Source organism: Kogia breviceps, chromosome 15 (genome assembly GCF_026419965.1).
Source record: "Kogia breviceps isolate mKogBre1 chromosome 15, mKogBre1 haplotype 1, whole genome shotgun sequence".
Classification (NCBI taxonomy): domain Eukaryota; kingdom Metazoa; phylum Chordata; class Mammalia; order Artiodactyla; family Physeteridae; genus Kogia; species Kogia breviceps.
This window is the reverse complement of record NC_081324.1, coordinates 12,464,795-12,487,685: the sequence shown is the minus strand read 5'-3', so window position 1 is coordinate 12,487,685 and position 22,891 is coordinate 12,464,795. Positions and strand designations below refer to the sequence as shown.

General features: G+C 37.8%; 1 protein-coding gene across 1 annotated transcript in view; it reads left to right on the top strand.

Moving 5' to 3' along the window:
* Positions 1-22,891, top strand: part of PHLPP1 (PH domain and leucine rich repeat protein phosphatase 1) — a 214,018-nt gene that overhangs the window by 93,747 nt on the left and 97,380 nt on the right. Inside the window, exons 2-3 of the mRNA XM_059041405.2 lie at positions 13,444-13,640; positions 20,229-20,354. Of these exons, the coding sequence (XP_058897388.1) occupies positions 13,444-13,640; positions 20,229-20,354 (323 nt within the window). The remainder of the gene's footprint in view (positions 1-13,443; positions 13,641-20,228; positions 20,355-22,891) is intronic.

Here is a 22,891-nt window from a genome sequence, read left to right as displayed (position 1 = left end):
TGGTGTTTTATGCTTTAATGCTTGTGCCTTATGCCATTATTCTTTGTGGAGAACTACCACAGAAATAAAGGCAGCTGGGAAAGCAGGTGATGAAAATTCTGAAGTCTACCGAAGTGATAGTTTTTAGCCAGAAAATAGTAGGTGTAGGTAATTTAAGAATGTCGAATGTGGTAGAAGCTTAACAAACATACGGACCTGAACAAGTCTACCATTCATTATAATGGAAATGACAACAAAAAGTTAGTGAAACTGTTTCGGTGATTGTTCTAGCCAAGGAAAAAAATGCTCATCAAATGAGAAAGAAAACTCAAGAGAATGTTGAAAAGGCTCTGAAGTTATGGTCTGGTCGTGCACAGGAAAGATGAGACTGCCATTTCTGGGAAGTAACAGATGGTGAAGACATTGAACTGACAGGTGCAGGTTGACTTGATAAAGTTTTTCAAATGTGTATTTTTGCCAAGTATGAAGTTAATGAGGGGAGGCCACACCAGCTAGCCATATAGTGCTCTGAAACGGAGCTGAAGATGCTCTCATACAGCAGGGAAAGGTGGTAGTCTCTGTGAATGCAAAATTATAATGAAACCCACATTTGAAGAAAATACCTTCTCTAATTACATGTCCCATGAAGAGACATGAGCATCAGATATTCAGATAACTAAGGGGTAATTTTGATGACGGAGTGGAGGGAACTTTAAAGATGCCTAGGCAGTGAATCGAGCTCCCTGCGAGGACAGGAGGTGTGGGAAGGAAGGAGGGACGAGGGGCGTGTGAAAGGCAGCACCGGCTCTCTAGTTCATTCCCAGCTGCCTCTCCCGTCTTCTCCCCAGATTGATTCACCTGCTTCTTTGGTCAGTGTTAAGCAAACGCTGGTGATCCACCAGGTCAAAACGGCATTGTTAACCTGATACTGTAACTCAGTGGATCTCAGATCGTGGCCCCTCAGACCTGCAACATCAGCAAAATCTCGGGCCTCCACCCAGAACTGCTGAGTTAGAAACTCTGGGTGGTGGAGCCTTGCAGTCTGTTTATAGCAAGGCCTTCCTGGTGGTTTTGGTGCATGCTAAAGTCTGAGGCTCTCCGTTGTACCTTGTCTTCATACAGCGTTTCCTTTCAGCATTTTAATTTAATTTAATGTCGCTTAAGTTATCGTTTAATTTAATATCGTTATACACAATGTATAGTCATAGTAATTATCTTTATTTGATTTTTCAGAGTTTTAAAATTTATGGATAATTTTACTGTAGTTTGTATTAGAGCTTGCTTTGGTGGATTTTTAAAAAATTACTTTGGCCCTGTGTTTACATAATCTGTAAGAGTGTGAAGGGGTAGCGCACATTTTCCAGGCACTGTTTTCATGAATACGATAGGGGGAATTATAAGCTCCGGTGGTATTCAAGAACTTAGAGATTAGAGAAAGGTTCAGGGCATGACATTTCTCAGGGATAAGGGTCTACACTAATTTGGGAGATATAAATAAACCTAATCAGATTGAGTAGCTGTGAGTAAGAAGCAAGATTTACGGGGCAGTTGACTTTGTATATTTTGATCTGATGCATAAATTAACCGTCTCCAAATATAGGTAGCAGCTGGTTGTCATTTCCATCAGCTAAAAGCAAGTAGTCTTAAGTCTGTTTCAAAGCTCCTGCCAGCACACCTTGCTGAGCTTGCTTCGACTTTCAGCTCTGAGACAAAATTCCCAGCTGCCAGTTCAATGCTCAGGTCTCTGGACCTTGTTATGGGGTTGTCTAAACCCTCCTGCCAGCTCTTGAAATGAACCTGGGCAAGTAATTTCATTCAGTCTTTCTGACACTTCAGGTAGTCAAGAAGGATTTAAGGATTTATATGCAATAAGAAACATGCTTTATAGTTTTATCAATCTAAGCTCTAAAGGTATAGAAGGTGAGGTGAGAGTTGAGTGTTCCCACTTACTCCTGACCATTTTCAGCTCCAGGGACGTGGTAAATTCTTCCACTATCTCTTGTGTACTGGTCAAACTTTCTTACTTTTTGGTGCTGTATTATCATGAATACTTTCGTTCTTTAAAGTTTTTGAAATTGTGATTGCTTAATGTGCTGTTCTTATTATTGTTTTTGATTATTTTGGATTACACTAGGCCCTCACTAGGTGATACAGAGTCCTGTAAATATTTTTGTAGATTATTTTAGGGAAGTGTAGGTTATTAATGTTTCACTATGTTCAGGTAAATCGAACTAAGTGAAAGCAACACAGTAAAGTTGTATTAGTTATTGCCTCAAAACTCAGTGGCTTCAAACAGCACACATTTATTGTCTCAATTTCTCTGAGTCAGGAATTCTGGAGTGACTTAGCTGGGTAGTTCTGGCTAGAGATTATCATGAAGTTTGCAGCCAAGAAGATGTCCTAGGGGCACAGTTCTCTTGAGAGGGACTGGAGGATCTAGGGGCTTGACAGAGACTGGAGGATCTTTGCAGTATGGCTTGCTCACCTGGCTTCTGAAGAGGCCTCTGTTCCATTTAGGCTGTTGGCAGGAAGTTTCAGTTCCTCACCTGTTGGCCTTTTCATAGGGTCCCTAAGGTGTCCTCATGGCAGCTGGCTTCCTCAGAGGGAATGATCCTAGAGGGGGTAAAGGTGGAAGCTGTTTGCCTTTTATGACTTGGTTTCAGAAGTTACAGCAGCCATTGAGTCTGCTACATTCTATTTGTTAGAAGCTAGTCGCTAAGTACAGTCCACAAGCAAAGGGAATGGGATTGGGCTCCACCTTTGAAAGGAAGAATTAAAAAAAAATTGTGGACATATTTTCAAACTACCACAGATAGACACTAGGATATATTTGGCAAAGACATGTAATTGGCAACAACCAAATTTGTACTTATTTCTTTGTTGTTCAGTGGTCTTCTAGTTAAAGCAGGTGTTTCTGCTACTATATATGTTTCTGAAACTTCTCATGTTCTCCAGAGTTGAAAATTAAAAATAAAAGTGTTTATGGGAAAATAGAGTTGGAGAGCGGCAGGACTCTAAGTCCAAGCATCTTTATAACCAAAATACTAACAAAAATAATAATGGATACCTCAGGAGATAACCTGGGCAGCCTAGGCAGGTAACTTATTGTGTCTGGAAGTTACAGACACAATATTAGGGAATATTAAAAATGCACAATAACATAAGAGTAGAAGTGTTGGCTTGTGGACATTGAGACTGCATTTACCATGAGCTTTTTCCTTTGTTTATGAAAGTTATAATTCCACTCGCAATATTCTGACTCCCCTTGCCTAGAGTAAATCCTTATGGACCAATACTATGCATATTATACCGACTTCATTCCCCTATTTATGATCATAAATGAATTAATTAGTATTCATGAAACGTAGCAGAAAGGACTGTAGTTTTTTTTTAATAAACACTTCTAATCATGTTTATTTATTTATTTAATAAAATTCCCTTATGATAGATAAAACATGAGTAGACTTAATTTCAAAAGCTCCTGGTCAAAATTCTAAGTTAGTAAGATCCAAAGAAGTGATGTTTTATTATATTCTTCACTCCCCCTCAAAGCTGAAATTCTCTCATCTTGAGGAATAACGTTTAAGTTTAGGCTTTATTTTTAAAAAACATCTGTCTTGGAGTATAATTGCTTTACAATGTTGCGTTAGTTTCTGCTATATAACAAAGTGAATCAGCTATACGTATACGTATATTACCATATCCCCTCCCTCTCGCGTCTCCCTCCCACCAAGTTTAGGCTTTAAGCTACAGAAGAGAAGAAGGAGAAGAGAGAAGGAAAAGAAAAGAAACAAGCAAAATCCCAAACTCTTATTTTTAAAAATGGAGGGGTTTGTCTTATCATCACAATGATCTCTGTTCTTTGATCCAGACTGCTGTTTATATATAGGGCTTGTTAAAGTACAGATTACTGGGCTTCATCCTCAGAGATGGCCAATTCTGTACTTCTAGGGTGGGGCCTGAGAATTTGCATTTCTAATAAGTTTCCAGGTGATTCTGGTACTACTGGTCTTGGGACCATACTTTTAGAACCACTCTGTCTGAAGCAACTGTTACAACAGTCTGTCCTACTCCCACTTGAGTCAACAAAGGAGGTTGTTTTAGAATTCTCAAGATTTTTCTATCAGAGTAGCTCTATCCAGTTATCTTAGTTATATCCGTTACGGTTGAAGTTCTAATATTTGCGACGGTGTAGAGAGATTAATGAACTATGCATTATTCTTTTCACATTTGTTTTTGAAAGGTAGTATAGTGACACCCAGCTTAACCAGAAGTGAATCGTTCAGAAGACTGAACTATTTAGATTAATACTTATAAATGTGCAAGTCAAGAAGGACCTCTGAGTGGAGGAAAAGACCACAAAGTTTAGTCCTTTACTTTGAAAGAGGGTAGAGAGCTAACTTTAGGCCTATTGTTTTAGGATTGAATGTAAAGTAAGGCAGTAAATTAGAAGTTGCTTATATACTCATTACTGTCAATAATTGGAAAAGAAGAGCCAAAGAACTATGATAATACTGAAGTTTGGAGCTATTTTTGGACAAGAGCGGACAGCTCTTCTAGTCCACTGGTCCCACAGGGTTTCTCTGAATTTCTGAATATAGTAATATATTGAGAACCCACACTTTAAAGAAAATCTTTAATTAGTTAAACATACTTTTATAATCTATAAAAGTGAACGGTATGTATGAGAAAGAATTAAATTTAAATATTTGGCACTTGGTTCCAGCCAAGATGGAGTAACAGAGACTGCATTTACTCTTTAACCTAAAAGAAGAAACAACTAAAAATCAGATGAAATATATGAAACAGCTTTCAGACATTGGGCATCAGGCAGCACAAGACACAAAACCCCACAACAGATGTGCTCCTTGAGAGAAAGGAAAGAGATTAGAACAACCCTACAAACGTACCATCTTACTGATGGTGGGAAAGAGTTCCAGGATTAAATTGTAGGGAGGAGGAACCTAGGCAGAGCCTGGTATTCATGGTGAGTTCAGGAGACAGAGCTGGCAGTCCATTGAAGCTAAGCAGTTTGCGTGTACAGAGTAGAGTGCTGGAGAGAAAAGAGATGTGCAAGGAGTCATCATTGAGCCTTCAGCTGAGTGCTGATCAGTCATTTATGTGAAGAAGAAACTATGTGAGGCTGGGGTTTAAAACCACTGAAAAGGAGCAGAGGGAATAAACGTTGAAGCTCACACAGGGCCAGGCAAAGTTCATGCTCCTACCAGCCAGACTGGAGAATCTTATAATTTAGAGGATGTCAGTTAGAGTATTGCTTGCTAATATTGCTATTATAAATCTAGGCTTAAGGCTGCTCTGGTCTTATATGACAAATTCCAGAAAACAAGCCTGGTAAGAACCAAACTGTTTTCAACTAACTTAATTGTGTCCAGAACAAAACTCCATAATATTCATATAAATACAAAAATATCCAACACTCAACAAGATAAAACTCTTAATGACTAGCATCCAAACAAAAATTACCAGGTGTGCAAAGAAGCAGAAAAATAAGACCCATAAGAGAAAATGATAAAACTGACACAGAAGAGATACAGATGATAGAATTAGTTGACAGGGACACTTAAGCAGCTATTATAATTGTTTCATATATTCATGAGGGTAAAAAAAGGCATATTAAGGAGTGACATGGAAGATATATGCATATGTGTGTATATGTATGTGTATATAGGTATGTACCAACATATAGCCAAATTGAACTTCTAGAGATGAAAAGTACACTGGATGGAATTAGCAGTAGATTAAACACTGGAGAGAAACGATTAGTGAAACTGAAACCACAACATACCAGAATTTGTGGAATGCAGCTAAAGCAGTACTTAGAAGGAAGTTTATAGCACTTAAATGCCTATATTAAGAAAAAAGAAAAGCCTCAAGTCAGTGACCTCAGTTTCCACATTAAGAAAATAGAAAAAATAAGCAAAAATTAATCCGAAAATTAGTAAGAGAAACAATGATAAGATCAGATATAAATGAAACCATAAACAGAAAAACAGTAGAGAATGAAAACAAAACCTGCTTCTTTGAGTTGTTTAATAAAATTGGAGGAAGGGGGAAGGGTAAGCTGGGACGAAGTGAGAGAGTGGCATGGACATATATACACTACCAAATATAAAATAGATAGCTAATAGGAAACAGCTGCATAGCACAGGGAGATCAGCTGGGTGCTTTGTGACTACCTAGAGGGGTGGAATAGGGAGGGTGGGAGGGAAACGCAAGAGGGAGGAGATATGGGGATCTATGTATATGTATAGCTTATTCACTTTGTTATAAAGCAGAAACTAACACACCATTGTGAAGCAGTTATACTCTAATAAAGCTGTTTAAAAAAAAAAAAGGATGGGGGCTTCCCTGGTGGCGCAGTGGTTGAGAGTCCGCCTGCCGATGCAGGGGACACGGGTTCGTGCCCCGGTCCAGGAAGATCCCACATGCCGCGGAGTGGCTGGGCCCATGAGCCATGGCCGCTGAGCCTGCACGTCCGGAGCCTGTGCTCCGCAACGGGAGAGGCCACAACAGTGAGAGGCCTACATACTGCACAAAAAAAAAAGGATGAATGACTCGTAAAGATCAAATCTTGTATTCTTTGCTAACTATTGTTGGGAGGAAATATGGGGCAGTAAAAAGACAATGAATAATCTGATCCTCTAGTTTTGTATATTGGTCCTGTATAAACCAACTTGTGACATGGGACAAAATAATTTAAACACTTTCTTTAATATTCTTATCTTTAAAATAAAGACAAAAACTCCTCCCTCAGTTTTTTAATAAGGAAAAAAGATATAATAAATCCAAGCAAAGTTATAAAATGTAAAATGTTATTATAATAAACATTTCTATGTAAAATAAATAAATAAAAAATAAACTTGGTAATCTTCTAATCAGACTGATCAAGAAAAGATAGAAGTTCGTCTCCTAGAGTCTCCTAGAGTAATGGAAGTGAAAACAAAAATAAACAAATGGGACCTAATTAATCATAAAAGCTTTTGCACAGTGAAGTAAACCATAAACAAAACCAAAAGGCAACCTGCAGAATGGGAGAAAATATTTGCAAACAATGCAGACTGAAAGGGATTAATTTCCAAAATATACACACAGCTCATAGAACTCAATATCAAAAAAACCCAAACAACCCAGTTAAAAAATGGGCAGAAGATCTAAATAGACATTTCTCCAAAGAAGGCATACAGATGGCCAACAGGCATATGAAAAAATGCTCAACGTTGATAATTGTTAGAGAAATGCAGATCAAGACTACAATGAGGTATCTCTTCACTCTGGTCAAAAAGTCTACAAATAATAAATTCTGGAGAGAGTGTGGAGAAAAAGGAACCCTCCTACACTATTGGTGGGAATGTAAAGTGGTAGAATCACTATGGAGAATAGTATGGAGGTTCTTTAAAAAACTAAAAATAGAGTTACCATATGATCCTGCAATCCCACTCCTGGGCATATATCCAGAGAAAACCATAATTCGAAAAGATATATGCACCCCAATGTTCACTGTGGCACTGTTTATAATAGCCAAGACATGTAAGCACCCTAAATGTCCATCAACAGATGAATGGGTAAAGAAGATGTGGTATATATATATATATATATATGTGTATATATATATATATATATATATATACACATATATATATATATATATATACACACAATGGAATATTACTCAGCCATAAAAAAGAATGAAATAATGCCATTTGCAGCAACATGGATGGACCTAGAGATTATCATACTAAGTGAAGTAAGCCAAAGACAAATATCATGCAATATTGCTTATATGTGGAATTTTAAAATAAAAAGATTCAAATGAACTTATTTACAAAACAGAAGAAAAAAAAAGAAGAGGTATGTTACCAATATCAGGAATGAAAGAGGTGACATCACTACAGTTTTTTATTGATATTAAAAGGATAATAAGGAAATATTGTGAACAACTGTATGTCAACTATATGAAAATTTAAATGAAATGGACAAACTTTTAAAAAGTCAGACCACGAAGACTTACTCAAGAATAACTAGATAATGGAATAGCATAGCCTTAACTCTAGTAAAAAAATTGAAATTATAGTTAAACACGCTCCTCCCCCCCCAACAGAAGACAAAAAACAAGTAAACAAACAAAACCAGAAAAAGCAAGACTCCAGATCCAGAAGTCTTCACTGGGGAATTCGACCAGATGTTTAAGGATGAAATGATACCAATTTCATCCAAATTATTCCAGAAAAGTAGAGGAAAGAATTCTTCGGCTCAGTCTATGAAGCCAGTGTTACCCTCACCCCTGACACCAAATCCAGAATGTTTTTAACCATTAAAAAATTTTTATTTATTTATTTTTGGCTGTGTTGGGTCTTTGTTGCTGCACGTGGGCTTTCACTGGTTGCAGTGAGCGGGGGCTACTCTTTGTTGCAGTGTGCGGGCTTCTCATTGTGGTGGCTTCTCTTGTTGCAGAGCGCAGGCTCTAGGTGCGTGGGCTTCAATAGTTGCAGCACGCAGGCTCAGCAGTTGTGGCTCATGGGCTCTAGAATGCAGGCTCAGTAGTTGTGGCGCGCAGGCTAAGTTGCTCTGTGGCATGTGGGATCTTCCAGGACCAGGGATTGAACCCATGTTTCCTGCATTGGCAGGCAGATTCTTAACCACTGCACCACCAGGGAAGTCCCCCAGAATGTTTATATGTTTATGTATATATATATATATATATATATATATTCTTTTTCATATTCTTTTCCATTATCAGTTGGAACTATTGAATATAGTTCCCTGTGCCAATTTGTTGTTCTTAATGGTGAAAAACTGAATGCTACTCCTCTAAGATTAGGAAAACGGAAAGGATGTCTGCTTTCACTAGTTCTGTTCATTATTGTATGGAAGGTTCTAGCTTGTGCAGCAAGGCAAGAAAAAGAAATAAAAGACGCCCTGATTGCAGTGGAAGAAGTAAAGCTGTCATTCTTCACAGGAGAGGACTCATTTTACCTGATTTGAAGACTAATGATAAAGATTCAGTAATCAGGATACTGTGATATTGGTTGAAGATAGACAAATAGATGAGTGGAATGGGAAGAACCAAGAAATTGAACCACCCAACTATGGTCAGTAGAATTTTGATATAGGTGCCAAAGCACTTCAGCGGGAATGGATAATCTTTTTAAAAAAAAAAAAAAATTTTATTTATTTATTTATATTTTTTATTTTTGGCTGTGTTGGATCTTCGTTGCTGCCCATAGGCTTTCTCTAGTTGCAGAGAGTGGGGGCTACTCTTTGTTGGGGTGTGCGGGCTACTCAGTGCAGTGGCTTCTCTTGTTGTGGAGCACAGGCTCTAGGCCACGCGGGCTTCAGTAGTTGCAGTACACAGGCTCCGTAGTTGTGGCTCATGGGCTCCAGAACGCAGGCTCAGTAGTTGTGGCACACGGGCTTAGTTGCTCTGCAGCATGTGGGATTTTCCCGGACCAGGGCTCAAACCCATGTCCCCTGCATCGGCAGGCGGATTCTTAACCACTGTGCTACCAGGGAAGTCCCAATGGATAATCTTTTTAACAAAAAGTTCTGGAATAATTTAGATAGCCACTTGTCAAAAAGCAAAAACAAAAACCTCCTGAACCCCTACTTATTTCTTGCTGTGTACAAAAATTAACTTGAAATTAAACATAGGCCTAAATGTAAGAATTAAGCCTATGAAACTTACAGCAGAAAACATAGGAGAAAATTATAGTGACCTTGAGTTTGTCAGAGAATTCTTAAATATAAAACAAAAAACACTAATTGTAAAAGATAAATCAGATTATTTGGACTTCATTAAAATCAAACCTTTTGCTTTCCCAAAGTACTGTCAAGAAAATGAAAAAGCAAGCCAGACTGGGAGAAAATATTTGCAAGTTACACATTTGACAAAGGACTTGTATTCAGAATATGTGAGGAACTCAATTCAATTAAAATTGGATACAAGATTTGAATTAGTAACCTCAGAAAAGAAGGTATGTGAATTGCAAATAAGCTCTTGAGAAGATGATCAGCATCATTAGGAGAATGCAGATTTAATCTATAATGAGGTAGCATTACATGTGTACTAGAACAGCTAAAAGTGTTGACAAGGAGGTAGAGCAACTGGAACTCCCCTGCATTAGAGATGAGCATGTAAAATAGTACAGCGCAGCCATTAGAGTCCCACGTGTTTACCCAAGATCAATAAGAGGATATATCCACACAAGAATGTTTATACCAGTGTTTTCAGTCAAGATAAGCAAAAAATGTGGAAACAGTCCACATGTCTATCAGCAGATGAATGGTTAAACAAAATGTGATACATTCATGCAGTGGAATACTACTCAGCGATAAAAAGGAATGAACTCTTGGCACACTCAACAACACGGACAAAAAGTGGCAAAAAAGCAGATCAGCAGTCGCCTGAGCGTGGGAGGCCTTGGGTGGGGGGGGCGCAGAGGGAGGGATCACAGTGGGGCACGAGGAACTGGTAGCGATGACCAGTGTGCTCATTTCCCAGCTCATTTATGGGTGTATATATGTCAAATCTTATCAAATTGCCGTGTGCCAAGTGAGTAAGAGAGGGAAAGCATGTTTTAGATCATTCTCTGTTGTGTTCAGGTTTCTCTCTCAGCTTGAAATACTTGCTTTTGTTGTCCATCTTTTGTCCCAGATCGTATAAGAAATGCCTTAAACCTGTAGGATATTTCTAAAGGAAAAGTTACAACAGTGGCTCCAACTTTAATTTGGTGGGCATTGGTTCCTTGTGTGATGTCAATATTTCTTAGCACATAGGACAATTTGAATTCCTCTGAACTGAGAAGTTTCGAAATTGGCAGCGAGAGCTAAAATAATTCCTTACGTCATAGAATAAGGAAGTCTGACACAAAGGGGTGTGCACGGGGGGTGACTGCCCAGCTGTATGTTACTTATTCATCTCCATATTCCTCAGAGCCCAGTTGGTACACAGCCTAGTCCTGAGGGTGTGCCTGAGCTGGGGACATCTAGGGAGGGAGCCGACAACAAGGAGATTTAAATTCACCCAGAGCAAGTTAAGAGGGATTTGGTTCAGCCTGGGATGTTTAGGGCAGGGACAGACTAATCTTATCATTAGGTTCCAGGACTGTTCCGGCCCCTTGGGAATTATTCTAAAGAGGGAATAAAAAGCCAGTGTCTGTTGATGTCTCCATACTTTTCTCGTATGTATTTCTTCTAGCCTTAGTCCTCTATCTGGCAATTTGCTCTGGGGCTTTCTCTAGGATTTTTGTGGAGTTGGAGAATTGAAGGACTGTTCCTTATGTACCTCTGTTGTCTTTTTCTTCAGTCTCTAAATCACAGATCTCTATAAATGTGACAGGTTAACAAGTGTCCTTGAAGCCACTCTGATGTGGCTGAGTAAAACGGCTGCTTCTTTGCATTCATTAGTGTGTGTGTGTATGTAAGTATTTAGATCAGATCCCTTGTTAGAGAATGTTAGTGTATTACAGTCATGGAAATTGGATTTTGTAAATGTGTTGTCCATTATTTTTAGCCTTGCCACGTACCTTTCAGTTTTCTGAATCTCCTTCTGTCCCACTTCTTCTCTATAGGAAGAGAGACTATAATGTAGAGAGGAGCTCTTAGACTGGCAGCCTGGGCATCTCTCTCTGTGGGTGTAAATGAACTTGTGCAGAATGGGACAAGTGAATGACTGTGGTCTGATCCATCACTGGCAGCCTTTGGCAAGCCATACCTATTTTAAAAGTCTCCTGGGCTTCCTATCCCTTTGTGGGAGTGTTATAGCATTTGGTAGACAAACAACTCAGTGGAGCTCTCCACTGAGGATGCTAGCTGTGTAGTTGTTTGCTGGGCCCAGGTTCAAAAAGGTGGACCACTTTTACACTGCATTCTAGCCTAGCCCCAGCAGATTTATGCAGCGTACAGTATTTATTTCATAAAACGTTTTGATATACTGGGAGAAAGAGGAGGTGAAATTCAAACCTGCTGGTTTTGTTATTTGCAAACATCTCTGCCCAAAGGTGTGTATTGGGAGGGTTCAAACAGTTTTTGGATCTTCTTGAGATCTATTGTTGGTGCTGCTGTTCTTCCTGTTTCCTTCTCCAGTAGCTATTAGACATCTACCAAAACTACTTGGCATTTATGTTAGTTTTTAACATTCATAAGAACATAATTTTTCTTGAATCTGTTTCTTCTGCTAGGCAACTAGGCAAACTTTCAAATAAATATAACACTTCTGACTTGGGAACTATTCGGGGACATTTGCCCCTCGTTAATTTATTTGTGAGCATGGGCTTCAGTACTCTTTGATAAATATTCAGTGTCTAGAACTGGGAAATATTTTTCTTCTTGTTTATACAACTCCATCACTTATTAATCACAGTAGTTCTCCCATTCAGCTGATGGGGCTTGTCTGAATGTCATTCTTCCAAATTCACTTCCATCTGGGAAATGAAGACTCTTCAGAGCTTTCTTAGCTCTCTTTTTGTCTCTGAGTCTTAATGCATCTTTCTCTGTCTCTTTGTTCCCTCCGTGACTCACAAGCACTACAGCACACCATCCTTCCTGGATTGGCATTAAGTTTATCTTTGAGGACTTAGCTTATGTTTATAGAGTAGTATTTTCTTACTAGAAAAGTCATTCTTTTTAAAAAAAAATAAATTTATTTATTTTAGGCTGTGTTGGGTCTTCGTTGCTGTACACAGGCTTTCTCTAGTTGGGGTGAGCGGGGGCTACTCTTCATTGCGGTGTGCAGGCTTCTAATTGCAGTGGCTTCTGTTGTTGTGGAGCACAGGCTCTAGGCGTGCGAGCTTCAGTAGTTATGGCTCGCGGGCTCTAGAGTGCAGGCTCAGTAGTTGTGGCTCACGGGCCCAGCTGCTCCGCGGCATGTGGGATCTTCCCGGACCAGGGCTTGAACCCGTGTCCCCTGCATTGGCAGGCGGATTCTTAACCACTGCGCCACCAGGGAAGCCCAAGTCATTCATTTTTAATTGTCTCCTTAATAGTAAATGTACATTAAATATCGGTAGGAGGAAGAATATGAGTGGCTAATTCCATTAAAACTGATTAGTTTCATTAAATGCTAGATCTTGAATGTTATCTTTCTATATCAGTCTATAATATTTTTTTCTTAGTGTACTTAAATTAACTCTCACATTCATGAAAATCTTGAAGCCATTTCTGTTTTGAATGTAAAATTAAATTGTGAAGGATATAGCAGAAAAAACTTAGGTTATAAGTTTTTTCAGGAAAAAACTCTTCTTCACCTATATTAAAAGGGACACGTGGAGCAGATGTGGTAGTTCTTACCATGATTGCATTACTGCAGGTTTCAGATTCTCTCAATTATAAATTAGATTGTTTCCCTATAATTATTCTCTGTTGTCCAAGTAATTTATCTGGTATGCTGATGAGTAGCGAAAAAGCCCATTTCTATAAGACTAAAGTGTTTGCTTGTGTTTGTTGCAGGAAAACCTCACAGCACTGGTAGCTCTGAACGGATTCAGCTCTCAGGAATGTATAATGTCCGTAAAGGCAAAATGCAGTTGCCAGTGAACCGATGGACCAGACGCCAAGTTATCCTGTGTGGGACCTGCCTAATAGTATCATCTGTGAAAGACAGCTTGACCGGAAAGATGCATGTTCTGCCACTAATTGGTGGGAAAGTAAGTTTAAAACAAACCAAATACTAACAGATTTCCCAGTGTCATTAAGAAGCTTACTTTGAGTCATTTCTGTAATAAGGGGTAGATGGGTGGTTTTTTTTTTTAAAGAATTTCAATTAAAAAAATCTATTTATGTATTTATTTATTTTGGCTGCGCTGGGTCCTAACTGCAGCACGCAGGATCTTCATTGCGACACGTGGGATCTTTTAGTTGTGGCATGGGGGCTGTTAGTTGCGGCATGCATGCGGTATCTAGTTCCCTGACCGGGGATCGAACCTAGGTCCCCTGCGTTGGGAGTGTGGAGTCTTACCCACTGGACCACCATGGAAGTCCCAGGGGTAGATGGTTTTTGACTCATCATTCCTGCTGTGGCTCCACCTGTGGACATTTTTGGTTGGTGGGGTTTTGGAAAATAACAATGCCGTTGGCTCACGTGAAGCCCTGGTTATGTTCACTTCTTAGTACATGCACCTTAACTATGTGACTGAAAATAGAGCAACTAGAATTTCACTGTTATATTTCAGACTGTAGGTGATAAATGATTATTTATGAGAAGATGTCTTTTTGATATTGTGAGCATGTATTTTATAGTATAGTACAGTGATCTCCAAGTCCGTGACCTTAGGATCATTCAGGCGTGCTTAATCAAGGTTAGATTCTCTAGCAGGAATCTGTGATCCCGCTCTGCCTTACCTCTCTGTTTATTTGTGTTTAGTGACCAGTGGAGTTAGTACTTTTAGTTTATCACTATAGCTAGTCATGATTTTTGAACCTGAAATGCTACTCATTTCAGAGAAAACCTGTGATACAGCTGATAGATATTTCCAACATGCTGGCTGCTTTTCTTTGGGCATGTTAACTATTTTATTCCTATCATTTATAAAATATCAACAGAAAGAACAAGTTTGCTTAGGAAGATATTACATTCTTTTCTTTGCCAGATTTATTTAGAAACTCCAAGCACTGGTAGGGGTATCATTACCATAATGATATGTCAGTATTTCCTGATTTTTAAATGATATGATAATCTGTTAATAAAGGGAAAGGTAAATTTGGATGAAGAAATGGGTTTTTGGAAATCGGGGGCATATTAAAATTTTTTTTCTTGATCGTTACTTGATCGTTTAAAAAAATAGATTTGGCTAGTCTGTGAGGTGTGTTTAGGTCTATTTCATTCACCCATTTTGAAACCATGGCTTCTTAACTTCTGTCTGAGCATTGAAGAATTAGTGATAGTTTATTACTGAAGATCTTGTCCTTTGGATGGATCTGAAAACTTAGTCATCATTATTACTTCCGTTAACTCATCATTAAAAATGCATATTTAATGTTTGATGCCCTGATAGGTCAACAATCTGTTTCTTTCTTCTCTATGGTGTTAGGCATTTGCATAGGCAAATTTAATATAACTATTTATTAAATATCCTCTGTGGGGAAGCCACTTTGCTTGGCGTCCCAGAAATACCAAGATGGGTAAGTCACCTTCTCTGCCTTTGACTAGCTTATAATTACTATCTAGAAATGAAGGATGGACACAATATCTGCTCTACTAGAGGTGCAAAAATGTAGCCTGGAAGATAAGTGGAAGAGATTACATTTTGTGGGGGGAATCGGGATTTTGTGATGAAGGAGGTAGCAATTATGATAGAACTTGAAGGGTGAAAAATCTCTTGACATATAAAGGAGATGGTCAGAAAGATTATTGTGCTCAGAGAAGCAGAGGCAGGGAAGCAGTGGAATGTTCAGGTAAGGTGAGAGAAGATCCAGTTATAATTAGCATTTTTATTCAGAGCTAGAGACTTGTTCTGTTTCCCAGGCCTATTACTGGATGTACTTCTACCATTGAGTGAATAGAAAGTTAACAGCTTCTTTTTCTCACAGACAAAGCTTGTAAAACCTGTTTTGTGCTACACCTTTAAAAATAATTGAGTATGTTGAAAAATTATATTAACCAAGTTAGGAAAAAATAATTCACTCTTTGCAATGTGAGTTTTCATTAATGTTTGTCTTTCCTTTTCTCATTCTGTTCTGTTGTTAAAGGAAAATCTGAGACTAAACGGAAGGGTTTTTTTTTGTTTTTGTTTTCTAATTTATGTAAAAGAGCTAGAAATGAGGTGTGAGAGAGATGCTATAATTTCTGTGATAATCAATTTTGACACACTACTTGAGCATGATCATTAGTTTATGTTTTCAAATGTAGAATTCAAATATGAAGTTAAATAAAGCTCTATTAAAGTTTAATTGTTGAAAAACATTTGTTTAATAAGTTTTATTCATGTACAATTATTATATTTAATTTCTTCTTTAAAATTGAACATAAATTTTTAGATAACTTATTTACATTAATACTTTATGTAATATTTGTTAAGCTATGAGGCATAATAAGCTGAGTAACTGTTAACTTACTATTCAGTTTAGGAAGTAGAGCAGCATCAATACCAGTGTCTCTACCTGAGTTCTCTTTGCATCTGTCCCATTGCCTCCTCCTACCCCAGAGGAATCCACTGTCCTAGAATATGTATTCATCATTTGCTTACTTTTTTTTTTTTTTTTTTTTTTTTTTTTCCGGTACGCGGGCCTCTCACTGTTGTGGCCTCTCCCTTTGCGGAGCGCAGGCTCCGGATGCACAGGCTCAGCGGCCATGGCTCACGGGCCCAGCCGCTCCATGGTATGTGGGATCTTCCCAGACCGGGGCACGAACCCGTGTCCCCTGCATCAGCAGGCAGATTCTCAACCACTGCGCCACCAGGGAAGCCCCTGCTTACTTTTTTGAAATAAGTTTTATCATATAACTATGTTTTGCTTGTTTTGATCTTAATAAAAATGGTATCATCCTATTTGTAGTTTTCTGTGATTGAATTTTTTCACTCAATATTATGTTTCATAATAAGATTCCATATTACTTGCTATATATGGTTTTCATTTCTGTATAATGTTCCACTCTGTAAATGTTCCAAATTTCTAAAATTTCTTAAGTAATTTTCTTGTTGATTGACATTTGGGTTGCTTCTAGTTTTCTGTTATAAATAGTGCTCTTGAGATAGTCTTATTTTGATATGCCTCCTGCTTTACAAGTAGTTTTTCTAGAGCAGCAGTTCTCAACTCTTGTCGCTGTGCCTGAAGGGGACATTTGGTAATTTGTGCAAGTGTTTTGATTGTCGAATGATTGGGTAGTCAGTTGATGTAAGCTAAGTTATGCTGTGGTAACAAAACCCCCAGATCTCAGGTACATATCATAACAGTTTTTTCTCACTCACACTATTTGTCCAGTGTGGCTGGAGATTTCTTTTTTCAAGTAATTATGTACGAACCCAGCCTGACGGGGGTTCTTTTGTCTTATAATATTTGTAACATGTGGCTTCCCTTGCTGCTTAGGCAGGAGAAGAGGTAACTGGAGGGTCATTAGCTGTCTCTTGTGTATCTGGTTGTAGAAGTGACACATGCCACTTCTGCTCATGGCTCATTGGCCAGAACTAGTCACATGACTCCATCTTAATTGCAAAGGTTCTGGGAAAAGTAGATAGTGTGTTTGGTTAATACCAGTATCTTTTGCTGCAAGGGGACACTATTGGCATCTACAGGGCAGGGGCTCAGAGAGTAAAATGTCATGCAAAAATATTAGACAGTCCTGCATAATGTACACAAGGAACTGTTCAATCCAAAATTCCTATACTGACCTCCTTGAGAAATATTGCTCTTAAGAGTGCAGTCACTGGGCTACAGGACATATATGCACATTGACTTTTACAGGGTGATATCCAATTGTTTTCCAAGGTTGTTGCACCATATGCTCATATCAGTATTCATTTCTCTACATCTTTGCCAAACTTTATTGAGGTATAATTGATAAACAACATACTGCACATTTTGGTAACAATTTGATAACTGTATTATACTTCCATGAGTACAGTTTGACAGATAGTCCCCTTGTGCTCGTTTGTACCCTTCTGTCCCTACTTTTTTCTGCTCACTCCTACCAATTCCCAAAAATCACTGCCTGATTTCTGTCAATATGGATTAGTTTAAATAGCATTTTTATAAAACTATATTTTCTCTTTGGTGTGTAGAAATGTGGTTGATTTTTTTAGTGTTAATCTTATATCCAGCCACCTTGCTAAATTTTCTTATTTATTCTAATGTCTCTAGATTCTTTGGAGTTTGCTATGTAGCTAATCATCTCATATTCAAATAATGGCAATTTTCTTTCTTCCTCAATACATTTCTTTGTCTTATTGCCATGGCCAGGACTCTAGTACAGTATTGAACAGAAAAAGTAAGGTAAGAGAGTGATATCTCATCATTAACATTGAAGTTTGCCTTACATAAATATCCTTTGTTGGCCTAAGTGAGTTCTTTGTGTTCTTAGTTTGCTTAGAGTTTTTATCATGAATGATGGATGGGTGGAGAATGTCATCAGATGCTTTTTCTGCAACTGTGGTGGTGATCATATGGTTTTCTTCTTTAATCTGTTAATGTGATTAATGACTTCATAGTTCCAATAACATTAAACCATCTTTCCATTCCTGAGGTAAATCCAACTTTTGTTCTTGATATATTTTTTTCTGTATTGCTGGATTCTGATGCAACATTTTGTTCAAGATAAGTGTTCATGACTAAGGTTGGCCTGTAATTTTCCTTTCTTTTACTGTTCTGATCTGTTTTTGGTTATACTGGCCTCATAGAATAGGCTGGGGTCGTTTTCTTCTTTTCTCGTTTGGTGGATGAGTTTGCACAAGTTTGCAATGATCTACTTCTTGGAACTTTGATAAAACTCACCTACGAAACCATATGAGCCTGATATTTTCTTGGTAATTAAAAAAATATTCATTTTCTTAAATGGTAGTAAGACTATTTAGGCCTGTTTTTTTCCCTTTGATTTAGTGTTGGTAAAATAAGTTTTTCTAAAAATTTGCCACAAAATTATTTATAATTTTTTAATCCCTGCCTAATCTGTTGTGTCTCCCTTTTCATTATTAATATTTATGTCTTCAATTGATATCATTGATCAATATCAATTGATATTCGATTTTGTTAGCCTTGTCAAAGAATTGCTGTTTTGCTTTGTTAACGTTCTCTATTGTATATTTGGTTTTCATTTCTTTCTTTTTTTTTAAATTTCTTTTTTCTTTTTTAATTCTTTAATTTTTTGGCTGCGTTGGGTCTTTGTTGCTGTGCACGGGCTTTCTCTAGTTGTGGCGAGTGGGGGCTACTCTTCATTGTGGTGCGCAGGCTTCTCATTGTGGTGGCTTCTCTTGTTGCGGAGCACAGGCTCTAGGGTGCACGGGCTTCAGTAGTTATGGCATGCAGGCTCAGCAGTTGTGGCACATGGGCTCAGGAGTTGTGGCTAGCCGGCTCTAGAGTGCAGTCTCAGTAGTCGTGGTGCACGGGCTTAGTTGCTCCGTGGTACGTGGGATCTTCCCAGACCAGGGCTTGAACCCATGTGCCCTGCATTGGCAGGCAGATTCTTAACCACTGCGCCACCAGGGAAGCCCCAGTTTTAATTTCATTAACTTCTGCTTTTTATTATCACCTTCATTCTGCTTTGAGTTCACTTCGTTTTTGTTTTTGATGTTTTTTCCTTAAGTTCTTGAGACACATACCAATTAAATTAATTTTCTGCCTTCTTTTCTAATATGAGTATTTAAAATTATAAATTTCCCTCTGTGTACCTGCTTTTGTTACAGTCCATAAATCTCAGTATGTAGTATTTTTAATGGTTTAGTGCTAAGAATTTCTGTTTTGATTACAAATTCTTTTTTTTACCTGTGAGTTGTTTAGAAGTGTATTAACTTTCTAAATGTAGATTTTTAATTGATTTATTATTGATTTTTAACTTGATTTTATTTTGGTCCCAGAATGTAGTCTGTGTGATCTTTCTGAAGTTTTTTACACTTTCGCTGTGACTTGGTTTGTGGTCATTTTTGTAAATGAAATATAGGAAACATTCATTCTGTAAGTAAAACATAAGAGTTTGTGTAATATCATGTTACTTTATTGTTTGGACTTTTTCTCCTTATTGAAGAATTTACTGGGAGTGGAAATTTGATTTGACTATATCGCTGCATTATTGGGACTTGAAATTTCTTATGGTAGGATTTTATTTCAGGTTAATCTCAATTTCACAAAAAGCGAAAAGAAAAAAACTTATTTAACATGCTTGAAGACCTCTTTTAATAAAAGGTTGTAATTCAGAGTAATACAAAAGTCCCCTAAGTAGAAATTCACCTGCAGTAAAAATTCTTAAGTAAAATCTTCAGTAAAAGTCCTCCTTAAGAGGAAGTAAGAACCTCAGCACCCTATTGTGAGGGTACAGAAGGATAAAAAAGGGAGTCTGTTACAATTTTAAACAGGAAGAACAGAATTTCACTGTTGTGGGGAAACCTGTTGAAGGTAATAGTCCCCTTTTTGGTTTCCTTGTAATTCAGAGTGGTTGGTCAGACTTAGGAACTTACATGCTTTAAGTAGTAAGAGGCACACATAAAGAGATAGGTGCAAAGCTGTGCAGGCTTACTGGTCTAAGGGACAGTTAATGAGCTCAGTAAATGTCCTGCTTTCTCACTTATTTTTGTCACTCTTTGTTTTTATAGGTAGAAGAAGTGAAAAAACACCAGCACTGTTTAGCATTTAGCTCCTCTGGACCCCAAAGCCAGACTTACTACATTTGTTTTGATACGTTCACAGAGTATTTAAGGTGGCTTCGACAAGTCTCCAAGGTAAGCATTTAACCAAGAATTTTGTTCAGCTTCTGGCTGGGTAAAGAGTTGCTTCTGTTTTACAAAATACAGTTATACACTCTTTTTTTTTTTTTTCCCAGATACTGCCAGTAGTTAGCAATTTTCAGTCTTTTTAAAAGCTCATTTTGGTGAAAAGTAGCTTTTTAAAAATTGTGTTTTATTTGCCCATTTTGTTTATACTTAAAAAAGAATTCAGTGGGTAGACTGTCATTATTATCTTAATGTTGTAGAGAAGGAACATGAGGTTGAGAATATTTAAGGGACTGGCCCAGGGTAGGACAACTACAAAACCACAAAATACCCAGAGAATCATTACAAATTTCCCCTTTTCCTCTGACCATTTTTTCTTATAATGAGTCTAATCTTGTACCATCTCCCTTTCACCTTTTCAATGTCTGCCTTTTGCATGGTTTGATTTCTTTTTTCGTCTTCATTATTTTTACCATTTTATAGTCCTCTGTTTAAATAAGATTACCATGACCCATGAAACAAAATACCTCTGTGTGTGTGTGTGTGTGTGTGTGTGTGTGTGTGTGTGTGTGTGTGTACTGGAACCCACAATAAACTGATAAATAAGATAAAGAAATGCTGGTATTTCAGGTGCTGTGTGTGAGAACATTTTTATATCACATTTGTAGAATTATGTACAGTGGGTTAGATAGCAGTACTTTGTGCCTTGGTTTTGGGTGTGTTTATGAAATGATGAAACCTCCCTAGGGGGCAGAAGCATTACAGTGGAATTTTCTTTCATATTTTTGAATTTATAATCCAGTTTGTTATTCAAGTTCAGTGTGATTCAGACTGCTGCATGATGTAATTATTTGTCAAGTGAATGAATAAGGAATAACTTTGTAGAGCAGTTAAGAGAAAATTAGAGAATAATGTCTAGAAAGTCTTTTTGACATACTGGGCGCATTTGAATTATCAGGGGGAGAAAACTGTGTTCTCTGATGATACAATATACTTAGGAACATTAGTTTCTCCTTTTAGGAGGAAGCAATGGACAGAGTTTAGGTTGATAGGACTTTGAATATTCTCTCAACCTAGTAGGCAAATGGAAGTTCTAAACGTACAGGACGGCACCCCTACTAGAGAAAATGGGAAAGATGACACTTCTCCTTCAGACTTGCATGTAGAATTAATGTGATATTAGAGACAACTAGTATATCTGTCTAGTTGTTTTACAATTACTCTTGTTGTTGCAAATGTGAGGAGACAAATATTATATAATATCGTGCTTTTAACATTAAGTGGTTGTATCGGTTCAAAGCAATACGTCAATGGCCCATACTCTATTCAGAATAAAATGCCAAACTATGGTCAAACTGCAGTTTAAACTTCTTTCTATATGGAGATGTTGATTTTTTAAGTAAACTTTTTTTTCAGAGTAATCTTCTATTTACAGAAAAGTTGCAAGGACAGTATAGAGAGTTTCTGTATACTCCTCACTTGGTTTCCCAGACATCTAATATTACCATGATACATTTGTCAAAACTAAGAAACCAACATTAGTACGTCACTCTGAAATTATTTGGATTTCACTACTTTTTCCATTAATGTTATTTTTCTGTTCCAAGATCTAATCCAGGGCACCACAGTGCACTTGGTTGTCATTTCTCCTTTGTCTCCCCTGATCTCTGACAGTTTTTCAGTCTTTCTGTGTTTTTCATGACCTTGACAGTTTTGGGGATGTAGTGGGTCAGGTATTTTATAGAATGTCCTATATGGAGATGTTTGGACCTTTTATACCAAATGCAGTGTAATAGCTGCTTTACATTCTTTTTCGAACAAGTCAGAGGTATAACTTCTTAAACAAACATGGATAAGGATGTAAATAAAAGTTTATGTAAATTATCAAGCTCTTTGATTGAAACAATAATGACAGAAAGAGATTAATAGGTATTGAATTTAATAGTCTTATATATTAAACATCCACACAATTGATAAATCACTGTTCTAAAGCCAGCAAGCATTTATTAAGCACATTCTGTATGTCAGGTATGTATTTTATGCACTGGGATACAGCAAAGAACAAGTCCAATTTCCCTCTCCGGGTAGGGCTTATACTGGAGAGACAAATGATAAATAAGTAAACAGAGAAGAAAGAAAATATCAGTGAATCATCATGCTATAATACGAAGTGATATGACAGAGAATGATGGGAGAGGAGTAACTCTGAGGAGGGGACATTTAAACTGATACTTCAATGAACAAAATATCTGAGTATTTGAAGATCTGGTGGGGGTAGCTTTGCAGGTAGTGGGAGAAGGGAGTGAGAGAGCCCTACGACTGGAAGGAGGGATGGTGAAGGTCAGAGAAGACAAGGGTCTTCTGTTACAGAGGAGGATGAAAAGTCTGGATTTTGTCATTGGCATAATGGCAAGCCTTTAAAGAGTTTTCTTCCAGAAGGTTCCATGATCTCACGTCACATTGGCTGTTGTGTAGAGAATGGATTGTGGAGGGCAAGAATAGAAGCGGGGGGGGGGGGAGGCTGACTGTCAAGAGGCTCTTGTGGT